Source organism: Pan troglodytes, chromosome 1 (genome assembly GCF_028858775.2).
Source record: "Pan troglodytes isolate AG18354 chromosome 1, NHGRI_mPanTro3-v2.0_pri, whole genome shotgun sequence".
Classification (NCBI taxonomy): domain Eukaryota; kingdom Metazoa; phylum Chordata; class Mammalia; order Primates; family Hominidae; genus Pan; species Pan troglodytes.
The window spans coordinates 99387238-99408288 of record NC_072398.2 but is presented as its reverse complement, the minus strand read 5'-3'; the positions used below and the strand labels follow the sequence as shown (position 1 = coordinate 99408288).

The 21051-nt window shown below is 45.2% G+C and overlaps 1 protein-coding gene across 3 annotated transcripts; it reads left to right on the top strand.

Annotated features, from left to right (window-relative positions):
* Positions 1–17561: 17561 nt before the first annotated feature.
* On the top strand, positions 17562–20010 carry H4C14 (H4 clustered histone 14). Of its 3 annotated transcripts, none has more exons than XM_063797669.1 (2): positions 17562–19242; positions 19515–20010. In XM_063797669.1, the coding sequence occupies exon 1, from the start codon at positions 18073–18075 to the stop codon at positions 18382–18384; it is 312 nt and encodes a 103-aa protein (XP_063653739.1). In that variant the 5' UTR covers positions 17562–18072; the 3' UTR covers positions 18385–19242; positions 19515–20010. The 3 variants fall into 3 exon arrangements, with proteins under 3 accessions (XP_063653739.1, XP_063653741.1, XP_003308403.1); XM_063797671.1 differs by having other exon boundaries at positions 17961–19233; XM_003308355.7 differs by having other exon boundaries at positions 17999–18502.
* Positions 20011–21051: the final 1041 nt, after the last annotated feature.

Here is a 21051-nt window from a genome sequence, read left to right as displayed (position 1 = left end):
CAGAACAGTAAATATCATAGTGGTTATGTAGAAGCAACTGTTACTTAAAAGTTGTAGTAGTTAATATAAAACTTTTAATCATATGCTTATTTTACTAAAAAAATCATTACAAACTATAAAAACTCAAACCTGAGAAAAGCAGGCCTGAAACGCTTAAAACTTACTTTGATGGTGTCATTATGAACTATCTTCCTACTGAAGTCAAAGTAAAGTAAAAGTGATTTCAAGGGGACTTCCTGAACACTAAACACAAAGTAGAAATCTGTGAGCTTAATTAATATCTTCAAGAGTCTCTCATGGGCAGAAGCATCCTCCTCTCGAGAGATCTAAAATGTACAAAAGTGTAACTGATGTGAACAAATGTTATCCCTCTCTGTGGTAGTTTTGTAATAATGCCTTACAGACAGCAGGCACTACTCAGTGTTTAAAGTTCTTCTACATACACTTTATCATTTAATCCCTACTCTGTGAAATAGATCTTACTCTTCTCACTTTACAGATAAGAAAACTGAGTCTCAGAGAAATTATGGCTTGTCCTGGGTAAGTAACAAAGCCTGTGTAATATTCTAAAGCAAAAGAATGAAACTGTAATGATGAAACTTTCTATTTCATTAGGCTTAGAGGATAACTTTTTTTTTTTTTTTTTTTTCATTTGAGATGGAGTCTCACTCTGTCACCCAGGCTGGAGTGCAGTGGTAGGATCTCTGCTCACTGCAGCCTCTGCCTCCTGTGTTCAAGCAATTCTCCTGTCTCAGCCTCCTGAGCAGCTGGGACTATAGGCGCAAGCCACCACCCCCAGCTAATTTATTTATTTATTTGTATTTTTAGTAGAGACAGGGTTTCACCATATTGGTCAGGCTGGTCTCGAACTCCTGACCTCAGGTGATCCACCCTCCTCGGCCTCCCAAAGTGCTTGGGTTACAGGCATGAGCCCCACGCACCCAGCCAACACAGTTTAAAGCACAAAAGCGTTTTCCCATCATGCAATCACATCATCTAGTATTTCTCAAACATCTACACCCAACTATTCCCATTAGAAGGGAAAACTACCCCATGGAATCTGGATGATAGCCCAAAGCAGCCCACCCAAGCATCACATTTCTTTGCAATATACTTTCTCTATGATGTATGCAGTCTTGACCATAATGTAGGATGTGTTCATTTAAATAAGAAAATGGCATTCAATCAGACTTTAATGGCTATAGGTATCATTTCTCAGAATAAAACAATCAGATGTATAGTTGCCTTAAAAGTCATCTTTAATAACAGAATTCAGAACAATTGTTAGTTCAATTTCACCTAGTCCCCACATTGGACACTAGAGTGACATTTCTGTGAAAGGTCTCAATCCACCACTATATCAGAAGCAGCTTTATGGTGCAAAAGAAGCTCTGCTTTTCTTCAGTTGTAACAAAGACGGAATATTCCTCCTAAAATTTTTGAAGTGTCCTTCAGCAGAAATTATAAGGCTGTGCAGCTTGAATACTGAGAACAGAAATTTCATTAGGTAGCACGGGGGAATAGACAAGAGAAGATTAAAATTTACCTAACAAGAAATAAGCAGGCAAAAGAAAATATTAATAAATGAATTATTAGGCACATAATGTTTTGTATGTACATGTGTTTACTTTTAATACAAAAGTAACGGACTAAGTTAACATAGATGTTCCAATAAGATAATTTATGTTTCATTTTTGGCTTCAAGTATCCTCAGGGTTACAAGTATCATAAGCTGAGACCAGCTGAATTGGTTTGTGGGTTGATGAGGCCCTATGCCTGATTTGAATTTCTCTTGAATGGTCTGCAGCCCTGGACCAAGTTGAAGAAGCCATGAGAGTCTCAGCTTTTTTCCTTACCCCATTATGAGATAAACTCATTCCTTAAATATCTTGCTCATTTGATAAAACTTGGCACCCTTCTCCTTTCTACTGGTCCCTAATACTTACTACCTGTACTGTAAGCTCAAATTTTTTACAATTTCTGCCTTTATTATGTAACGTATTCCACTGGAATATGTGTTACAGGAAAGGGGTCCCGATCCAGACCCCTAGAGAGGGTTCTTGGATATCCGGCAAGAAGGAATTCAGGGCCAGTCCATAAAGTGAAAACAAGTTTACTAGGAAAGTAGAGGAATAAAAGAATGGCTACTCCATAGAGAGAACAGCCCTGAGGGCTGCTGGTTGCCCATTTTTATGGTTATTTCTTGATTATATGTTAAACAGGGGTGGGGGGGTGGACCACGCCTATAATCCCAGCTACTCCAGAGGCTGAGACAAGATCATTTGAACCCCGGAGGCAGAGGTTGCAGTGAGCTGACATCGCTCCACTGCACTCCAGCCTGGACCACAGAGGGAGAATCCGTCCCCCGCACCCCGCCCCCCCCAAAAAATCACTGCCAGTAAGGAACAAACAGCCAAGACGAAGAAGTACTAAGATGTAAAGACATGTAAAATAGGCCGGGCGCGGTGGCTCACGCCTGTAATCCCAGCTCTTTGGGAGGCCTAGGCGGGCAGATCACGAGGTCAGAAGATAGAGACGATCCTGGCTAACACGGTGAAACTCCGTCTCCACTGAAAATATTTTTTTTAAAAAAATTAGCCGGGCGTGGTGGCGGGCGCCTGTAGTCCCAGCTACTCGGGAGGCTGAGGCAGGAGAATGGCATTAACCTGGGAGGCGGAGCTTCAAGTGAGCCCAGATCGCGCCACTGCACTCCAGCCTGGGTGACAGTACGAGACTCTGCCTCAAAAAGAAAGAAAGATGTAAAATACTGTGATACATTCTGCAAGAGTTATGACAGAGTCAGAAAGGGGCAAGCGTGTTTCTTCTCTACCCTGAAGCAGCCAAGGGAGAAGAAGATATCTGTTGCCAACGCTGGGGTGTTACAAGTGCACACTGCCATGCCCGGCTAATTTTTTGGATTTTAGTAGAGACAAGGTTTCACTGTGTTGCCCAGGCTGGTCTCGAACTCCTGAGCTCAGGCAATCCACCCGCCTAGGCCTCACAAAGTGCTAGGATTACAGGCGTGAGCCACCACGCCCGGCCTATATATGCATATTTTTTTCTAACACTTACATACTTTTTCTTGGTGCCAAGAATGTTTTAAACACTTTACATGTATTAACTCATTTTATCCTCACAAAACCCTGTCAAGTAGGTAGTATAAGTATGTCCATTTACAGATTGGGAGATGGAGGAATCACAGAGAGGTTAAGAAACTTTCTCATAGTCACACAGTCGGTGCCAAACCAGATTTCAACTCCAGAGTCTTCCTTTAGTCACTATACTACACTACTAATATCAAATAAGTAAGATGTTGATGCAACATTGATAGTAATTTAAAAGATTAGAAGCAACCAAGAGCCGGGGTGTAGTGGCCCATGCTTGTAATTCCAGCATCTGGGAGCCCGAGGCGGGCAAGTTTGTTGGGAGTTGGAGACCAGCCTGACAACACGGCAAAACCCTGTCTCTACAAAAAATATATAAATTAGCTGGGCGTGGTGGTGCGCGCCTGTAGTCTGAGCTACTTGGGAGGCTGAGGTGGGAGGATCGCTTGAGCCTGGGAGATTGAGGCTGCAGTCTGCAGTGAGTTATGATCACACCACTGCACTCCAGCCTGGGCAACAGAGACCCTGTCTTAAAAACAAAACAAAACAAAACCACCTCCGACAACGTAGGAATGCTGAAATGAGTTATGTTAATTCTAAGTAAAAACTCAACCTATCCCAATTAGCCCAAGACCACTACTTAGTCTACCTAAGCCAAGTCTGTTGACTTGTTACAATGAGGGAGAACGCACAACAGAGAAACTGGTGGCAGGGTGGTGGGAGGAGGGTGCTCAGCAAACAAGAGGAAAATTAGAGTTATCATTGATTTTGGGGGACGAGTGGAGTGTAGTTTTCATAGGCTCAAAGCAAAGCAGGGCTGTGTGAAAGGGTAGGCATAGGATGGGACTTTGAAGTGGATCCAGGGTCTTGTTTCCTCAGAAACTACAAAGTTGAGATAGAGGTGGAATGCTGTGTTCAGAAACCCCTTACTTGAAGTTTTTGCACCTGGGTTGAAAATTACTGCTGGTTTTTTGTGTCAAGGTGGCTTAGGTCCTCCAGACAGGAGGGGGATACTGCATTGTTACTGATTGATAGGATTTCAAGCAGCCAAAGTTCTGATAGTCTGTGATTTTGAGTACAAGTTCCTCAGTGAATAAGAAAGGAGTGGTCACTCAAAGAGGGGAGTTATGAGCCTTTATAGCTGTAGCATGCCCTTGGGAGAAGAATGTTTTCTGTCATTTCTAGTCTAGCTTTATCTCTGTTAGTGCAGCCTAATGAATGGCAGAACAGGTTTTGATTTTCTCAGTCCTAGCGAATTTCTGCTTCTTGAAGTGCATGTTAGTGGTAATGTGTTTTATATCTTACTTTATTTCTTATTTTCCCCCCCTTTAATCTATATTTTATTTTTTTTATTTTTTATTTTTTTGAGACGGACTCTCGCTCTGTCCCCAGGGTGGAGTGCAGTGGTGCGATCTCAGCTCACTGCAACCTCTGTCTCCCGGGTTCAAGCGATTCTCCTGCCTCATTCTCCTGCCTCAGCCTCCTGAGTAGCTGGGACTACAGGCGCGCGCCACTACGCCTGGCTAATTTTTGTATTTTTAGTAGAGATGAGGTTTCACCATGTCGGCCAGGCCGGTCTTGATCTCCTGACCTCGTAATCTGCCGGCCTCGGCCTTCCCAAGTGCTGGGATTACAGGCATGAGACACCGCGCCTGGCCTAATCTATATTTTAAAAATTGAACTCCTCCATGTACCCGTGAACCTAAAATAAAAGTTAAAAACAAACAAACATACAAAACAACAACAACGACAAAAAAAAAAAAAAAAAAAAACAAAAAAAAAAAAACCAGGCCGGGCATCGTGGCTCACGCTTGTAATCCCAGCACTTTGGAAGGCCGAGGCGCGCAGATCACGAGGTCAGGAGTTCGAGACCAGCTTGACTAACATGGTGAAACCCCCGTCTCTACTAAAACTACAAAAATTAGCCGGGCGTGGTGGCACGTGCCTGTAATCCCAGCTACCCAGGAGGCTGAGGCAGGAGAATCCCTTGAACCAGGGAGGCGGAGGTTGCAGTGAGCCGAGATCATCCCACTGCACTCCAGCCTGGGAGACAGAGCGAGACTCTGTCTCAAAAAAAAAAAAAAAAAAAAAGAGAGAATTCTGTACTTTGTAATTAGAGGGGTAATTCATTAATTCATGTCAGGGGCATATTATTTTATTTTTCCAAATGCTAGGAAGCAGGTATCCATTTTTGATAATATAAATTTTGGGATAATTGGCAGTCATCTGGCTCACAGGGAAAACAGGAAAAACAAGAAACCTAAATAAACTTCATATTGATTTCCCAAAAAAATTACCTTTTATTTTCAACCCTTATAGAACCCAACCTGCATCTCTTTGCCATCCATGTTCTTTTTTTTTAGAGACTGGGTCTCATTCTGTCCCCTAGGCTGGAGTGCAGTGGCATGATCATAGCTCACTGCAGCCTCAATCTCCCAGGCTCAAGTGATCCTCCCACTTCAGCCTCCCAAGCAATTGGGACCGCAGGCGCATGCCACTGTGCCTGGCTAATATTTTATTTTTTTGTAGAGATGAGGTCAATCTGCATTAAACTTCATGTTGCTCCAACACCACATTTTATCTCCCCACTTTCCCAGCAATGGACAACTAGGCTTGTGCCAATTCTCCATCACCACCAGAAATGCTGCAATGAACATTGTTGTATATATTCCCTTTTGGACCTATGTAAGAATTTCTTTTGGATAAAAACTCAGGAACAGAACTGCTGAGAAGCCAGAAACCAGCAGTTCTGTTCAGAGTTTTATTTATATCTAATTGAACTAAGGAGTGTCAGGCTCCCCTCCAGAATGCTTGTCCCGGACTTCCAATACCAAGGTAGCTGGACTCTGAGCCCACATCCAGGCCCAATCCTCAGGTCATCCAACTTTCTAAGTTTTGCCGGACTGCCTGGTGTAAAGTGGTATCTCAGCATTGCTTTCGTTTTCATTGTTCTGGGTATTCATGAGTTCAAGCATCTCTACCTGAGCTTGATAGTTTTCGGATTTCTTCTCCTGTGTATTGCCTGTTCATATCCTTTGCTCCAACATTGTTTATAGAGCACTCCCTCCCTACTTTGGCATTTGGGGTCCCCTAAACTGGCCCCCATTGCTAAAGCTTACTTCTCATGACTGACCTTTGCCCATGCTGCATGTGGTCCAGGAACAATTCTTCTGTCTTTGTTTTTGCTGTCCCCTCTTGCCTGGATTACATCATCTTCTCCAAACCCCCAATCTAAACATGTCCCAAATCCTAAATATTCTTTAGAACCAAGCTCAGATATCACCTCCTCCTGGAAGGGTTCCTTTATTTGCTCAGCTGGCCTTGGCCTTTCCCTCTTGGCTCCCACAAAGCTCAACCTGCATGTATTTTATTTATTTATTTATTTATTTATTTATTTATTTATTAATTATGTTTTTGAGACGAAGTCTTGCTCTTGTCCCCGAGGCTGGAATGCAATGGCACGATCTTGGCTCACTGCAAAGTCCGCCTCCCGGGTTCAAGTGATTCTCCTGCCTCAGCCTCCCGAGTAGCTGGGATTACAGGTGCCTGCCACCATGCCCGACTACTTTTTGTATTTTTAGTAGAGACGGGGTTTCACCGTGTTGGCCAGACTGGTCTCAAACTCCTGACCTCAGGGGATCCGCCCCCCTTGGCCTCCTGAAGTGCTGGGATTACAGGCGTGAGCGACTGCACCAGGCCTCAACCTACATTTCAAGTCACCATCTGTCACAGGATACCTTCCACTCTGGCTCTGGATATGGGGGTCACCTCGTCACAAAGACAGACAGGTTGTATGTGCATACACAGAAAGATTCAGAAGAAATATGAAGACTTTTAAAATCAGTGAGATGATTTTGACTTTCTTCTTTGTAGTTTTCTCTAGCCAGTTTTAAAAACTGTAAGTTGTAGGCCGGGCACGGTCACTCACACCTGTAATCCCAGCACTTTGGGAGGCTGAGGCGGGTGGATTACCTGAGGTCAGGAGTTCAAGACCAGCCTGGCCAATATGATGAAACCCTGTCTCTACCAAAAAATACAAAAATTGGCCAGGGGTGGTGCCGCATGCCTGTAGTCCCAGATACTCAGGAGGCTGAGGCAGGAGAATCCCTTGAACCCAGAAGGCAGAGCTTGCAGTGAGCTGAGATTGCGCCACTGCACTCCAGCCTGGGCGATAGAGCGAGACTCCATCTCAAAAAAAAGAAAAAAAAAAAAATCCAGAAAAACAAAAACAAAAAAACCTCCCCAAAACTCACAACTATAAGTTGTAATCCATAGTGCAATTAATTTACTTGGTAGAGATCATCTTTTCCTTTCATTTTGCCCTTTTGTAAGAATCATAAAATGGGAAAATATCACCAATAGTAATTATCATTTTGTGAAACTTGTTGCAATTTTTATTTTCCTGTGAATGTGACTGGGAGGCAATGTAAATGTATTTCTTTTTTCTTGTTTTTGAGACGGAGTCTCACTCTGTCGCCCAGGCTGGAGTGCAGTGGCAGATCTTGGCTCACTGCAAGCTCCGCCTCCCGGGTTCACGCCATTCTCCTGCCTCAGCCTCCCGAGTAGCTGGGACTACAGGCGCCCGCCACCCATGCCTGGCTACTTTTTTTTATTTTTATTTTTTGTATTTTTAGTAGAGACGGGTTTTCACCGTGTTAACCAGGATGGTCTCGATCTCCTGACCTCGTGATCCGCCCGCCTCGGCCTCCCAAAATGCTGGGATTATAGGCATGAGCCCCAGCGCCCGGCCAATGTAAATGTATTTCTTACTGTAGACTTGAGGTCAGGAGAGTGGGCTGTACTGTACACATATTGATATTATTTGTATCTATTCCATGTATCACTTTCTCCTAAAGCATCAAATCTCATACAAAAAAAGAAAAGCAAAACACAAAACCTAGGCTCAAATTCCACCTTGGCCATGTTTTAGCCGAGTAACTCACGTTCCCCGGTGTCTAATCTTTACCAGAAACTTCCTTATCTTTAAAATAGGGAAAAAGCCTTTTCTTCTTTCCAGGGTTGTTGTGGACTCAAACGAGAGGCTGTTAGTGAAAGGTTTTTGTGAGTTATAAAGCTCCTAGGAACCCAATTATTTCTGCTGCCTTGGCCACATAGTCTAGAAGAATCTCTACATAATTAGCATCTAGAGACTAGATAATTTACCCATTATTTTCCATGTGCTTGTCTTATTTCCCAGCATGATGGTAATATTTCCAAGGGAAAGATCTAGGATATATATCAAGTAACGTTTATCATAAAAATAATGAAATTGCTAATAACTATTAATTTATTGTCATGTTGAGACTCTGCTCTAAGTACTTTGTATGGACTGTATAGCAATTTATCCCTGCACGAATCCTATGAGGTATGTGTATTTATTGTTACTGTTTTACAGATATTGAAACTAAGACACTGAGCCTCTATTTTAGCCTCATGTCTTCTTTCCTTCCAGCTTTTCCCAGGCAAGTAAATGCAGGCCACAGTCTGCCAGCTGCCCAACCATTCAGGCTTTTCATTATTATAGGAAGCATCTGGCCAAGGACCACCAACATCTTCCTGTCCTGCCCCTGAAGCTGTGAGTTCCCCAAGTGGAGACACAGCCTGTTCCCCAACACCTACACTCATGAACACGGGAGGGTTGGTCAAAATTGCACAGCTATCATGCTTAGTTTTATACTCAGGTGTAAGTGACTGATAGAAGGGCCTTTTGGAGGTGGAGAGTGCGCAGGTTCTGAAGAGGCAAGACCGGGGAAGTCTGGACCTGCTTCCAGAGTGTCCTCCCACAAGGCTTAGTGCTCAGGACCTGTAGTGGGTTGAATATGTTCCCTAAAGTTCGTGTCTATCCAGCATCTCAAAATGTGAACGCATTTGGAAACTGGGGCTTTGAAGACGTAAGTAGTTAAGGATCTTGAGATGAAATCATGCTGGATATAGGATGGGCCTTAAATTCAATGACTGGTATCTTTATAAGAGAAAGGAGAGGGAAATTCGGACACACAGAGATGAGTAAGAAGCCATGTGAAGATGGAGGGAGAGATTGGAATGAGGCTGCCACAAGCCAAGGAACATCAGAAGCCACCAGAAGCTGAAAGAAGCAAGGAAGGATTCTCCCTGAGAGCCTTTAGAGAGAGCATGGTACTTTATTTCAGACTTCTGGTCTCCAGAACTGTGGAAGAATACAGTTCTGTTGTTTTAAGCTACCAAGTTTGTGGTCATTTGCTATGGCAGCCCTAGGAAACTAACACAGGTTGAGTATCCCTTATCTGAAATGCTTGGGACTGGGACTGTTTCGGGTTTCAGATTTTGGAATATTTGCATATATATAATGAGATATATTGGGGATGGGACCCAAGACTAAACACAAAATCCATCTATGTTTCATAAATACCTTATACACACTTACACTGTGCCCCATTTTCTCCAACAACTTGACTTTCTGTACTATAGATAAACATAAATGTTTTCGCTCCCTTTTTTTTTTTTTTTTTTTTTTCTGAGACAGAGTCTTGCTCTGTCGCCCAGGCTGGAGTGCAATGGCACAATCTCGGGTCACTGCAACCTCCTGGATTCAAGTGAGTCTTCTGCCTCAGCCTCCCGAGTAGCTGGGACTACAGGCGTGTGCCACCACGCCTGGCTAATTTTTGTATTTTTAGTGGAGACGGGGTTTCACCATGTTGGTTAGGCTGGTCTCGAACTCCTGACCTCAAGTGATCCAGCCGCCTCGGCCTCCCAAATTGCCGGGATTACAGGCATGAGCCACCGTGCCTGGCCTTGCTTTTTCTCTTTTAAAATCACTGTTACTCATGGGGTATCTGCAGGCCTTTTTGATATTTTCAACAATATCTTTATACCACAGAGCAGAGAATAAGCAAAAAAACCCCACAGTGAGTAAGGCACGTAGGTCTTGGCTCCTACATGGGGCATTATGGGGAACGTGCTGTTGATGACACTGGCCTGCACACATGCCATTTTATGACCCTTTGTGGGTGTGTGCACATTGGGGAAACCGGGCATGTGCAGAAAAAATATATCTCAGTGGAAAGGGGCTGGGAGGGCCTTTTATTTCCTTGGGGGAAATACTGTGCATTGTATGACCCGTTGTGTGAGGTCAGGTGTGGAATTTTCCACCGAGGCACCACATTAGTGCTCAAAATTGTTCAGATTTTGGAGCATAGGGTTTCGGATCTTCAGATTAGGGATGCTCAACCTGTACAACATCCTTGCAACAATCTAGGTGTGAGCTTTCCTCAAGAGCAAGAAGAGCTTGCCACTTCTGCTATATGACCACGGTGAAGCCAGCCTGTCACCCTCCTGCCCTGGATGACCCCAGGGAGCTCTACAGAGGTCCATGGCTGGGGGAGGCCAGCAATTGTCTAGGAGAGCTCAGTGCCACTTGCAAAGACGACAGATCTCTCTACAAATTCTGGGCTGAGCAGGTGAAGGAGGCTGGTCAGGCCCATGAAGGAGCCTAGTCAGCTGCAAGGAAAGGTTCACTGTGGGGCCCCCGACTTCCCATTCCTGATCTCCTTTTTACCTCTGCTGCCCACTTCCTTTCCTCTTTCCCTCCAAGTATACCTTATACTCTGCTCCTGAAGACACTCAGATCTCCCCCCGCCCCCCCCCCCCCGCCCCCGTCAAATAAAAAGAGCCTAGTGACTTTTGTAAGAACGGTGTATTCATTTCCTGGTGTTGCATTAATAAGTTACCATAAACTTAGTGGTTTAAAACAACACAAATTTGCCGGGTGTGGTGGCTCATGCCTGTAATCCCAGCACTTTGGGAGGCCAAGGCGGGTGGATCACCTGAGGTCAGGAGTTCGAGACCAGCCTGACCAACATGGTGAAAACCCGTCTCTACTAAAAACACAAAAATTAGTCGGGTGTGGTGACGCGTGCCTGTAATCCCAGCTGCTCAGGAAGCTAAGGCGGGAGAATTGCTTGAACCTGGGAGGCAGAGGATGCAGTGGGCCGACATCACGCCATTGCACTCCAGACTGGGCAACAAGAGCGAAACTCCGTCTCAAAAAAAAAAAAAACATGAAACCAAACAAAACGAAAAAAACCACACAAATTTATTCTCTTATCATTCTGGAGGTCAGAAGCCCAACATAAGTTTTAAGGGGCTAAAACAAATGTCTGAAGGACTGGTTTGTTCTGGAGGCTCCAGGTATATAATCCATTTTTTGACTCTTCCAGCTTCTAGAAACTGGCATTTTTTAGCACCTGGACAGATCACTCTAATGTCTGCTTCTGTCATCACACCCCCTTCTCCCTGATTGACCCTCTCGTCTCTCTAAGGATTCATGTGATTATATTAAGGGCTCATCTCAATAATCCAGGATAAGTTCTTTATCTCAAGGTCCTTAATTTGTTCACATTTGCAAAGTCCCTTTGCCATATAAGGTAACATATTTACAGATTCCAAGGATTGGGATGTGGATATCTCTGTGGGGCTATTATTCAGTCTACCACAAATGTGCCCTCCTTTCTAAAGTATTTATCTTCGAGCACTGAGGGGAACTCTGCCTTCAGCTAAGGCTACACAACTATCCTGATGGTGGACTGTAGCAACTTGTAGGCAAGGGGTACAGCTCAGGGCAGCTACCTCTCCCTCTTCTCGGGCCAACCTGGAGGAAGTTCCTTCCAGAGTCCAGGCTATACTTGCTTCTGGCCTGCAAATTCCTGAGAATTCTTTGAAACCTAGGAGGGGCCTGGGTATTATGCCCTTTTGAGTGAGAATTCAGAGGCCAGTGGAATTAGGGCAATCAGGCATTTCCTGATCATCTGCTATGCTCCAGGATGCTGACTTGGAGAGATGAACAAGGCAAAATGCCCATTCTGACAGCACTCAGAATTTCACGGGGAACTGGAAGGATAAATGAATCTGGGAGGAACTGCTGAAACAGGTAGGAGAGGGTAAGCTTGTTAGAACCTGAGAAGAATGCTGTCTGAAAAGGTAGAGAAGTCAGGAGAAGCAGTGAGGCCCTCAACCCTGTGTGTCACAATGCCTCCTGTCATTTCCTCTCTGAGTTTCCAGTACAAGCTTCTCGGTGGCTGTTTTCTGCCCAAGCACATGAACTTTGGAAGACCTAGCACTTTGGACAAAGTCCCTGGCCCTGACACTTAATAGTTTGGGGAACTTGGGCAAAATACTCAAAGCTTCCTAGTCTGTAAAGTGAGAATGATAAAACATCTGCCTTCCTTGCAGGATTGTTGTGGTGATGTGTAAGACATAAAATATCAAGCATAGTCAGCAGTCACTGAGCTTAAGGAATGTTAAGTTATAATCATTATTTCTGAACTTCAGTGCCCAATATGACCCTGTTGCCACCTCCTTTGCCTCCTTGGGACATACTCTCTTCTGGTGGTCCTCATCCCTTTCCAGCTATCCTCTGTCTCTTGGTATTCTCCTAATCTACCAACTCCCATCAATGTTCCTGCTTGCCCAGGGTGCCTGTCTCAGCCCTCTTCTTTTCTCCCTAACCCCTGGGAAGATCTCATCAAATTCCCTGCCTTTCGTTTTCCTTATCGATTTGCTGAGGGCTTACTCACAAGTTTCTCCAGCTGAGACCCTTTACTGATCAGAGTAATAACAACTGGTGGATGTGTTCTCCTAGGTAGAGAACAGGAATCTCAATTTTTAATGTCGGGAGGGACTTTATGCATCTTTTTGCTTTCAAAAGCAATTTCTGGCTGGGCGTGGTGGCTGATGCCTGTAATCCCAGCACTTTGGGAGGCCGAGGTGGGTGAATAACTTGAAGTCAGGAGTTCGAGACCAGCCCAGCCAACATGGTGAAACCCCGTCTCTACTAAAAATACAAAAAAATTAGCTGGGTGTGGTGGCAGGCGCCTATGATCCCAGCTACTTGGGAGGCTGAGGCAGGAGAATCGCTTGAACCCGAGAGGCGGAGGTTGCAGTGAGCAGAGATCTCGCCACTGCACTCCAGCCTGGGCAACCGAGAGAGACTCTCTCAAAAAAACAAAAACAAAAATAAAAGCAATTTCTTCTCTCTGCATTCTCCATGTTACTGAAACCTAACATCAACCCCATAGCTCCTCAGGCCAGAAGCTCCTTTATTGCATGCATTCTCCAAATGCCTAAATCACCAATTTTCTTTTTCTTTCTTTCTTTCTTTTTTTTTTTTTTTTTTTGATACGGAGTCTTGCTCTGTTGCCTAGGCTGGAGTGCAGTGGTGCGATCTCAGCTCACTGCAAGCACCGCCTCCCGGGTTCACGCCATTCTCCTGCCTCAGCCTCCTGAGTAGCTGGGACTACAGGCACCCGCCACCACGTCCGGCTAATTTTTTGTATTTGTAGTAGAGACGGGGTTTCACCGTGTTAGCCAGGATGGTCTCGATCTCCTGACCTCGTGAGCTACCCGCGTTGGCTTCCCAAAGTGCTGGGATTACAGGTGTCAGCCACCACGCCCGGTCAATTTTTGTATTTTTAGCAGAGAGGAGGGTTCACTGTGTTGGCCAGGCTGGTCTCGAACTCCTGACTTCATGTGATCGGCCCACCTTGGCCTCACAAAGTGCTGAGATTACAGGCATGAGCCATCACGCCCCGCCCTAAAACACCAAATCTTATTAAATCTATATTCTACAACTCCGTCACATCCATCACTTCTTCTCTGCCCACTCCTAGCACTGACTTAGCTGAGGACATCATCAATTCTGATCAAAGGACCCTAAGTCTAAGTAACAATACCAGTTTCATGGTAGGCTTTCCCCGGAACCAGCTGGACATAATGAGAATTTTCAAGAGAATGTGAATTGCTCTTTACTTGATTTTCTTTTTTTTTGAGATGGAGTTATCGCTTTTGTCGCCCAGGCTGGAGTGCAATGGTGTGATCTCAGCTCACTGCAACCTCCACCTCCCGGGTTCAAGCGATTCTCCTGTCTTAGCCTCCTGGGTAGGTGGGATTACAGGCGCCCGCCACCAAGCCCGGCTAATTTTTTTTTTTTTTTTTTGTATTTTTAGTAGAGATGGGGTTTCACCATGTTGGTCAGGCTGGTCTGGAACTCCTGACCTCAGGTGATCCGTCCGCCTCGGCCTCCCAAAGTGCCGGCATTTCAGGCACGAGCCACCGTTCCCGGCGATTTTCTCTTCTTTAAGACTAATCTGAAAGTGCGGAACTCTGTGTACCTGAAATGATTACATTTTGATATTGACATGAAAAAATTGGGTACTACTTTGCCCCAGTTTCTCAACCCAACAAAGACATTCCAAAAGTTTCCTATGGGGCCTAGGAAGGTTGGCCTTCACAGGATAGTGGCAGGAGTGTTAACTTTGTCCTATTACCAAAAGGTGTCAAAGCTGTTACTAAACTGTCTGTGTCAGTATGGGAAACCCCGACAGCACTGGAGAATTCCTCATGGTCCTTCCAGACCATGGTCACAGTGAGAAGCAGATTCTGTTGCCCTGGCCCTGTGGGGAAATCCCCAAGATGGCTGCTGATAGTTAAGGAAACAGTGTCCTGCCATGGCCTGACCCTAGGCTGGGTGAGAGAGAGTGGGTCAGACAGGCTGCACTTCCTCAGTGAGTGTGCATACACCTGTTCGCACTGCCTATCGTTTCCTCACCCAGTGTGAGAGCAGGGGGCTCAGTTGGGCTGAGTGGAGAATTCATGGGACCTTTCCATGGTCAAGGCCCAGAGCTTCTGTTGTGTAGCATCCCTGGAACAGAGAACAGGAGGCAGTCACAAGGCCCCAGCTTCAACCTTTGACAGTACACCAGAAAAGACCAAGTAGTGAGGCCTCCACTGTCTCACACCAGCCAAGAAAGACCAGGTCTTAGACTATCCAGTGTTCCTGCCTCTCTTTCACGGTGCTGTATCTGGGGAATGAATACTCCATTGTCATAGGAGGGGCAGATGCGGGCGGAAGAGTCAGAAGGGTCAAGGTAGGACATAGACATTCCCACTAAGCTAGAGACCCCTGAACTGCCATAGCCATGACATGCATACGTTGTCCTCAAATCCCAGGGCCATGGGCAGGTCTTGGATATCTTTGGAATTTTAAGTTGGTTGGCATCTGTCTAGTTTTAAACCTGATTTAGGTTCAGTTCAACCAGGGAGTATGATTCTTTGGGGAGAGGGCCCTGACCTAGAAATCTACATGCTCAGCGGTCTGCTCAGCCACTAATGGCTCTGACACACTGGAAAGGCACTCACCCTCTGGGAGTTTCAGACTGTATCTTTGAAAACAAAATTCAGTGGATGGGGTGCAAAGGTATTGTCCTCAACAGCTCTAAGTTACTACTTCTAACTCACAGAGTACATATCACAAAGGATCCCACTATCCATTGTCGGTCGGAGCAGGGAATGAGACTTTGGCAGACCACGAATCCTGTATTAATTTCTAGGGGGACTATAACAAAATACCACAGACTTGGGGGTTTAAACTGAGATTGCACCACTGCATTCCAGCCTGGGTGACAGAGTAAGACCCTGAGTCAAAAAAAAAAAAAAAAAAAAAAAAAAAAAAGTGTATACATGGGAGCATTCTGAGATGAGTAACTCAAAGGAGTGGTTAGAATTTGGGATCTACCTAGCAGCAGGGGAAAAGGAGGAGGAGTAAAGGACATATGGAAAACCAAATGACTTTTGAAAAGATAAATGGGCCCTTAGAATAGATGGAAGATTCGAGTCTTGTGACAATGTCTATTTGGGTGTGGTGACCACTTCTCATCTCCGAGGTTAGATTTGCTTCTAGTGCTGAAGAAGATTTATGACAACTGAGTTAAAAATTTGAGATTTGCGAGGAGGATCTGCTATTAAACAGGTAAGGGATTTTAGCTGTTTGTTTCAGCTGAAAATAATTCTTAAGTCGAAACTGGCACATTTGGAGGTAGCATGTCCTGATCCCCTTAAAAAGGGAACTGCATAGACACCGTATCTCTGATTCTGCCCAGGGTCCTGTGCCCTCTGACACCAGAAATCACCACTTCTCTCAGCCTTGTTTTGCGGTTGTTTTATCATGCTGCAATTTGGTTATGTCTTTTCTAATAGTGTTTAAAAGCAATCAAATGCAGGAACTTTTCCTTTTATAAACTATTATTGAGCTTATATTGGACACTGAACTAAGTGTCAGTTTACAAAAATGAATAAACAAAAATCACTGCCAGTAGGGAACACACAGCCAAGATGGGGGAGTAGTAAGATGTAAAGAGATGTAAAATAATGTGATAGATTCGGCCAGAGTTACTAAAGAGTCAGAAAAGGGCAAGCATGTTTCTTCCCTGTCCTGAAGCAGCCAAGGGAGAGGAAGATATCTGTTGCCAATGCTGGGGTGTTGGTTTAGGCATGTAGATGCTGTGATGCGCAGTGGAACCGTTCAATGAGCAGACAGGAGAACCAGCTTTATGCGGGGAGGGAGAGAATTGCTCCCCTCATCCCCCGTGAGTCACACCCTGGAGATTATAAGTTTAAACATTTTGATTTCGGGAGATTTTGAGTTTTGGGCTTAAAATGACTGAAGAACCACCAGGTGGATCTACGTGTCTCCAGTCCAGAAGTCTGAATACAGATTTACGATTTATGAGCACACAGAAGGTGGATCCAAGGGAGAGATTAAACAGGGCACAGAAGAGTTTTTAAAAATAATATTTTTCGGGAAAAAAACCCCAACAAAACACGATTCTTTCAGCAGAAACCGGAAGATTTTCTCATAGACTCTCCTACAGAGAGCCCTGATAAAGTAATAAACATGCTAACAGTAAGAACCCCAACCAATTTCATAGGGCAGTTTGCGGTAACTACTCCCAGTATGGAGCAGACAGTCCTCTTGTAAAACCCGATTTAGCAAACTTTGCTAGCTCCATGTGGGGCCTCCAAAGGACACAATTGGGCACTAAATCCTGGCTGAAAACAAAGGCCGATTTAGAGGATCCGTAGAAACGGATGCACAGAATATCCCTCAGTCTTCTCTATGTAGCAGGCCCTCCATATACGCGGGTTCCCCAAGACCGAAAATATTAAACAAATGAATTTCTTTTTTTAAAAAAAGTACAACAAAAGACAGTAAAAATAAAAACAGTATAACAATTACTTACATAGCATTTACACTGGATTAGGTGTTATAAAGTAATTTAGAGACTATTTAAAGTACACGGGAGGATGTGCATAGTTATGTGCAAATACTACGCCATTTTCTATGAGAGACTTGAGCAACCTGGATTTTGGTATCGGCGGGAGCCCTGGACCAATCCCCTCTCAGTTCTACCGAGGGAGAACTGTTTTGTTTCTTCCAGCACGGCTTTGACCGACAGTGTGTTGGGATTCGCTGACCTCCATGAGAAAGCTTGGCAGCATGCTGAGACCAATTTTCCCAGGGCCAGAATTCTCCTGTGTGAGCTAAAATACAGTGGCTCGGTCCAACAAAACAGAGCCTGGAGCCAGGAATTATGGCGAACCTGCTCCCTCCCGTCCTCCCTTGGCGCACAGATCCCTGGCGCCGCCGCTCTTGAGGTCGCCTCTCGCGTGTCGGCCTCATCGTCGGAACGGCGCTTCCTGAAGCTTTATATAAGCACGGCTCTGAATCCGCTCGTCGGGATTAAATCCTGCGCTGGCGCGCTCCTGCCAGTCTCTGGCCTCCATTTGCTCTTCCTGAGGCTCCCTCCAGAGACCTTTCCCTTAGCCTCAGTGCAATGCCTTCCGGGCGTCCTCAGACCAGACACAGGCCAAAGCCGCTACAGAATCCGGAAGCCCCGGTTGGGATCTGAATTCTCCCGGGGACTGTGGCGTAGCGGTTAAAAAAAAAAAAAAAAAAAAGAGTGAGAGGGACCTGAGCAGAGTGGAGGAGGAGGGAGAGGAAAACAGAAAAGAAATGACGAAATGTCGAGAGGGCGGGGACAATTGAGAACGCTTCCCGCCGGCGCGCTTTGGGTTTTCAATCTGGTCCGATACTCTTGTATATCAGGGGAAGACGGTGCTCGCCTTGACAGAAGCTGTCTATCGGGCTCCAGCGGTCATGTCCGGCAGAGGAAAGGGCGGAAAAGGCTTAGGCAAAGGGGGCGCTAAGCGCCACCGCAAGGTCTTGAGAGACAACATTCAGGGCATCACCAAGCCTGCCATTCGGCGTCTAGCTCGGCGTGGCGGCGTTAAGCGGATCTCTGGCCTCATTTACGAGGAGACCCGCGGTGTGCTGAAGGTGTTCCTGGAGAATGTGATTCGGGACGCAGTCACCTACACCGAGCACGCCAAGCGCAAGACCGTCACAGCCATGGATGTGGTGTACGCGCTCAAGCGCCAGGGGCGCACCCTGTACGGCTTCGGAGGCTAGGCCGCCGCTCCAGCTTTGCACGTTTCGATCCCAAAGGCCCTTTTTAGGGCCGACCACTTACTCATCTGAGGAGTTGGACACTTGACTGCGTAAAGTGCAACAGTAACGATGTTGGAAGGTAACTTTGGCAGTGGGGCGACAATCGGATCTGAAGTTAACGGAAAGCTACCGTGGCCCATAGCGCTCACAGCCGTAAAGACTTAAGTCGTTGACCGAAAGCGGCTTTTTCACTTACCTGGGCTTTTTTTTTTTTTTTTAAGCCTTTATCGATATGAAAGGTTGAATGCTCTAGGTTTGAGCACTGCTTTCTCGGCTTGCTCTTCTGGTGCAGTATAGGCACACCTAGAGGGCCACGTCAGTCTTTGCGATCACCAAATCTGGTTCTGAGAAATAGGCACTGGCAATTTACACATGCCTTGCTATGTAATCTCACTATATTTGCTCAGGCAAAGTGGGAGAAGCAGCCTTAGGTTTTCATTCTAGAGATGCCGGCTTTCCCACCTGATCGGCTTAGAGTTCACGATTGACTGTTTTGGGCTTCATTTCACCCTCTACATAACAAGCGGGTGGACTAGATGCCTTAGCAAGGGTCCGTGTTGTGTGGTGTCTCCAGCCACGCACTCAGCTCAATCTTAGTACAGTTAAAAAATGCCTTTCTAGCAAGTTATCTGCCCAGTGCCTGAAAAGTATCATCTCTTGTGTTCAATAAAAAGCCTCCTAATTTAATCAAGGACCTATGAGATAACTGTCTTTTAGTTGTGGCATTGCAAGGATACAAATGCAGAGATATTTTAAAGTGATCCTTCTGTAAGAGTGAACCAACGATATGATCTGAAAGCAACTTCACAGGTAATTCAGGTATGTGACTTCTACCTCTTAGGGCCTGTTGTAGCTTAGAATGAGAGACCTGCAGAAACATGCCCACCATCAATACAGAAAGCACAATTTAATTTTGACAAGGCCAAAAGCCAATTCTATATCAGCATGGCATATATTACAGCAAGCTATTCTTTACGCTACCACCTCTAAATTGCCCTAATTTGGATTAAAATGTGGGTTCACATTTCTAATCCTTATAGTTTTGCAGCCATTGCATTGCCCGTAAGATTTTTTTTTTTTCTTCATTCTAGGCTTATGCTTTTACTGTGTATGTATTTGGGAGAAGAAATTCTGTCAGCTCCCAAAGGATAAACCAGCAGTTGCTTTATTGGTCTTCAGATGTGGCTGCAAACACTTGAGACTGAACTAAGCTTAAAACACGGTACTTAGCAATCGGGTTGCCAGCAAAGCACTGGATGCAAGCCTTGCCTTCCAGAAGCTTACCAATCGGGTTGCCAGCAAAGCAGTGGATGCAAGACTTGCCCTCCAGGAGCTTACCATCACAACGAAGAAGACAAATAAATGCATAATATATAGACGACATAAATCCATACCTGTACACATTTAAGAATAAACAGTCCAGTAGTAAGAGGCAGTACATATTCAATCTGCTGAGAAATGTAGACAATAACTACCATAAGAATCCTAATGCTACAGAAGTCACTGGCTGCTGGGAAACCGGGGAAAACTTGGCTATGGACGTGGGGGCTTGTGTCGGACTCTGAATAAAGAGCAGAATGATTGGCATCCTACTGAGATACATAGTAAGGGGGGCGAGGGCAGGGAGGAAGTGGCAAGAATAACATTTGTGAAGATGTCCAGGTGAGAAATAGAGGTTTTAATGCTCAAGATGTTTCCTTTTCCCTTTTAAATCTGACCTGTGATTTCCAGCATTGCTATTTCGAATATCACTGATTGTTTTTAACTTTAAAGGCAATGCTGATGAATATATCTGATCCGCACCAAGATCCACTAAAGAAGGAGATCAAAAATTTGAAGATAAAGCAGAAAGGGAGTGGGGGAGAAAACACGTCCATTGTCTGAATTAGTGGTTCTCAAAGTGTAGCCTCTCATCTAGCAGCACTGATCACCTCGGATAAAATCTTGGGCCCCATGCCAGACCTACTGAATGAGAAACTGAGGGGTGAGACATAGTAATCGGTGCTTTAAAAAAGCCCTCCTGATACACATTAAAGGTTGAAAGCCACTGATGCAGGTAACAGCTTTTCTTTTTTTCTTTTCTTTCTTCTTTCTTTCCCTCCCTCCCTCCCTCCCTTTCTTCCTTCCTTCCCTTCCTTCCCTTCCTTCCTCTTTCTTTTTTTGAGATGGAGTCTCGATCTGTCACACAGGCTGGAATGCAGTGGCACGATCTTGGCTCACCGCAATCCCCGCCTCCCGGGTTCAAGTGATTCTCCTGCCTCAGCCTCCCAAGTAGCTGGGACTACAGGTACCCACCACCATGCCAGGCTAATTTTTGTATTTTTAGTAGAGATGGAGGTTTTGCCATGTTGGCCAGGCTGATCTCGAACTCCTGGCTTTGGGTGATCCACCCTCCTCGGCCTCCCAAAATGCTGGGATTACAGGCGTGAGCCACCGCGCCTGGCCTCTTTTTCTTTGGCATGAGCCACCGTGCCCGGCCAATTACTGAGAATTCCTGCCTTTTTCACAGGATTATTTTAAGGATCAAATGAAAAGTTCTGTGTGAAAGAAGAATGAGGCCATGAAGTGATACAGAAACCAAAGGTGACATATTTATTGCCTTTCCCACTCAATGTAGTTTGTTTTTTG

Coding starts and splice junctions, on each gene's coding strand:
- H4C14 (XM_063797669.1), top strand. CDS start 18,073: ATGTCCGGCAGAGGAAAGGGCGGAAAAGGCTTAGGCAAAGGGGGCGCT.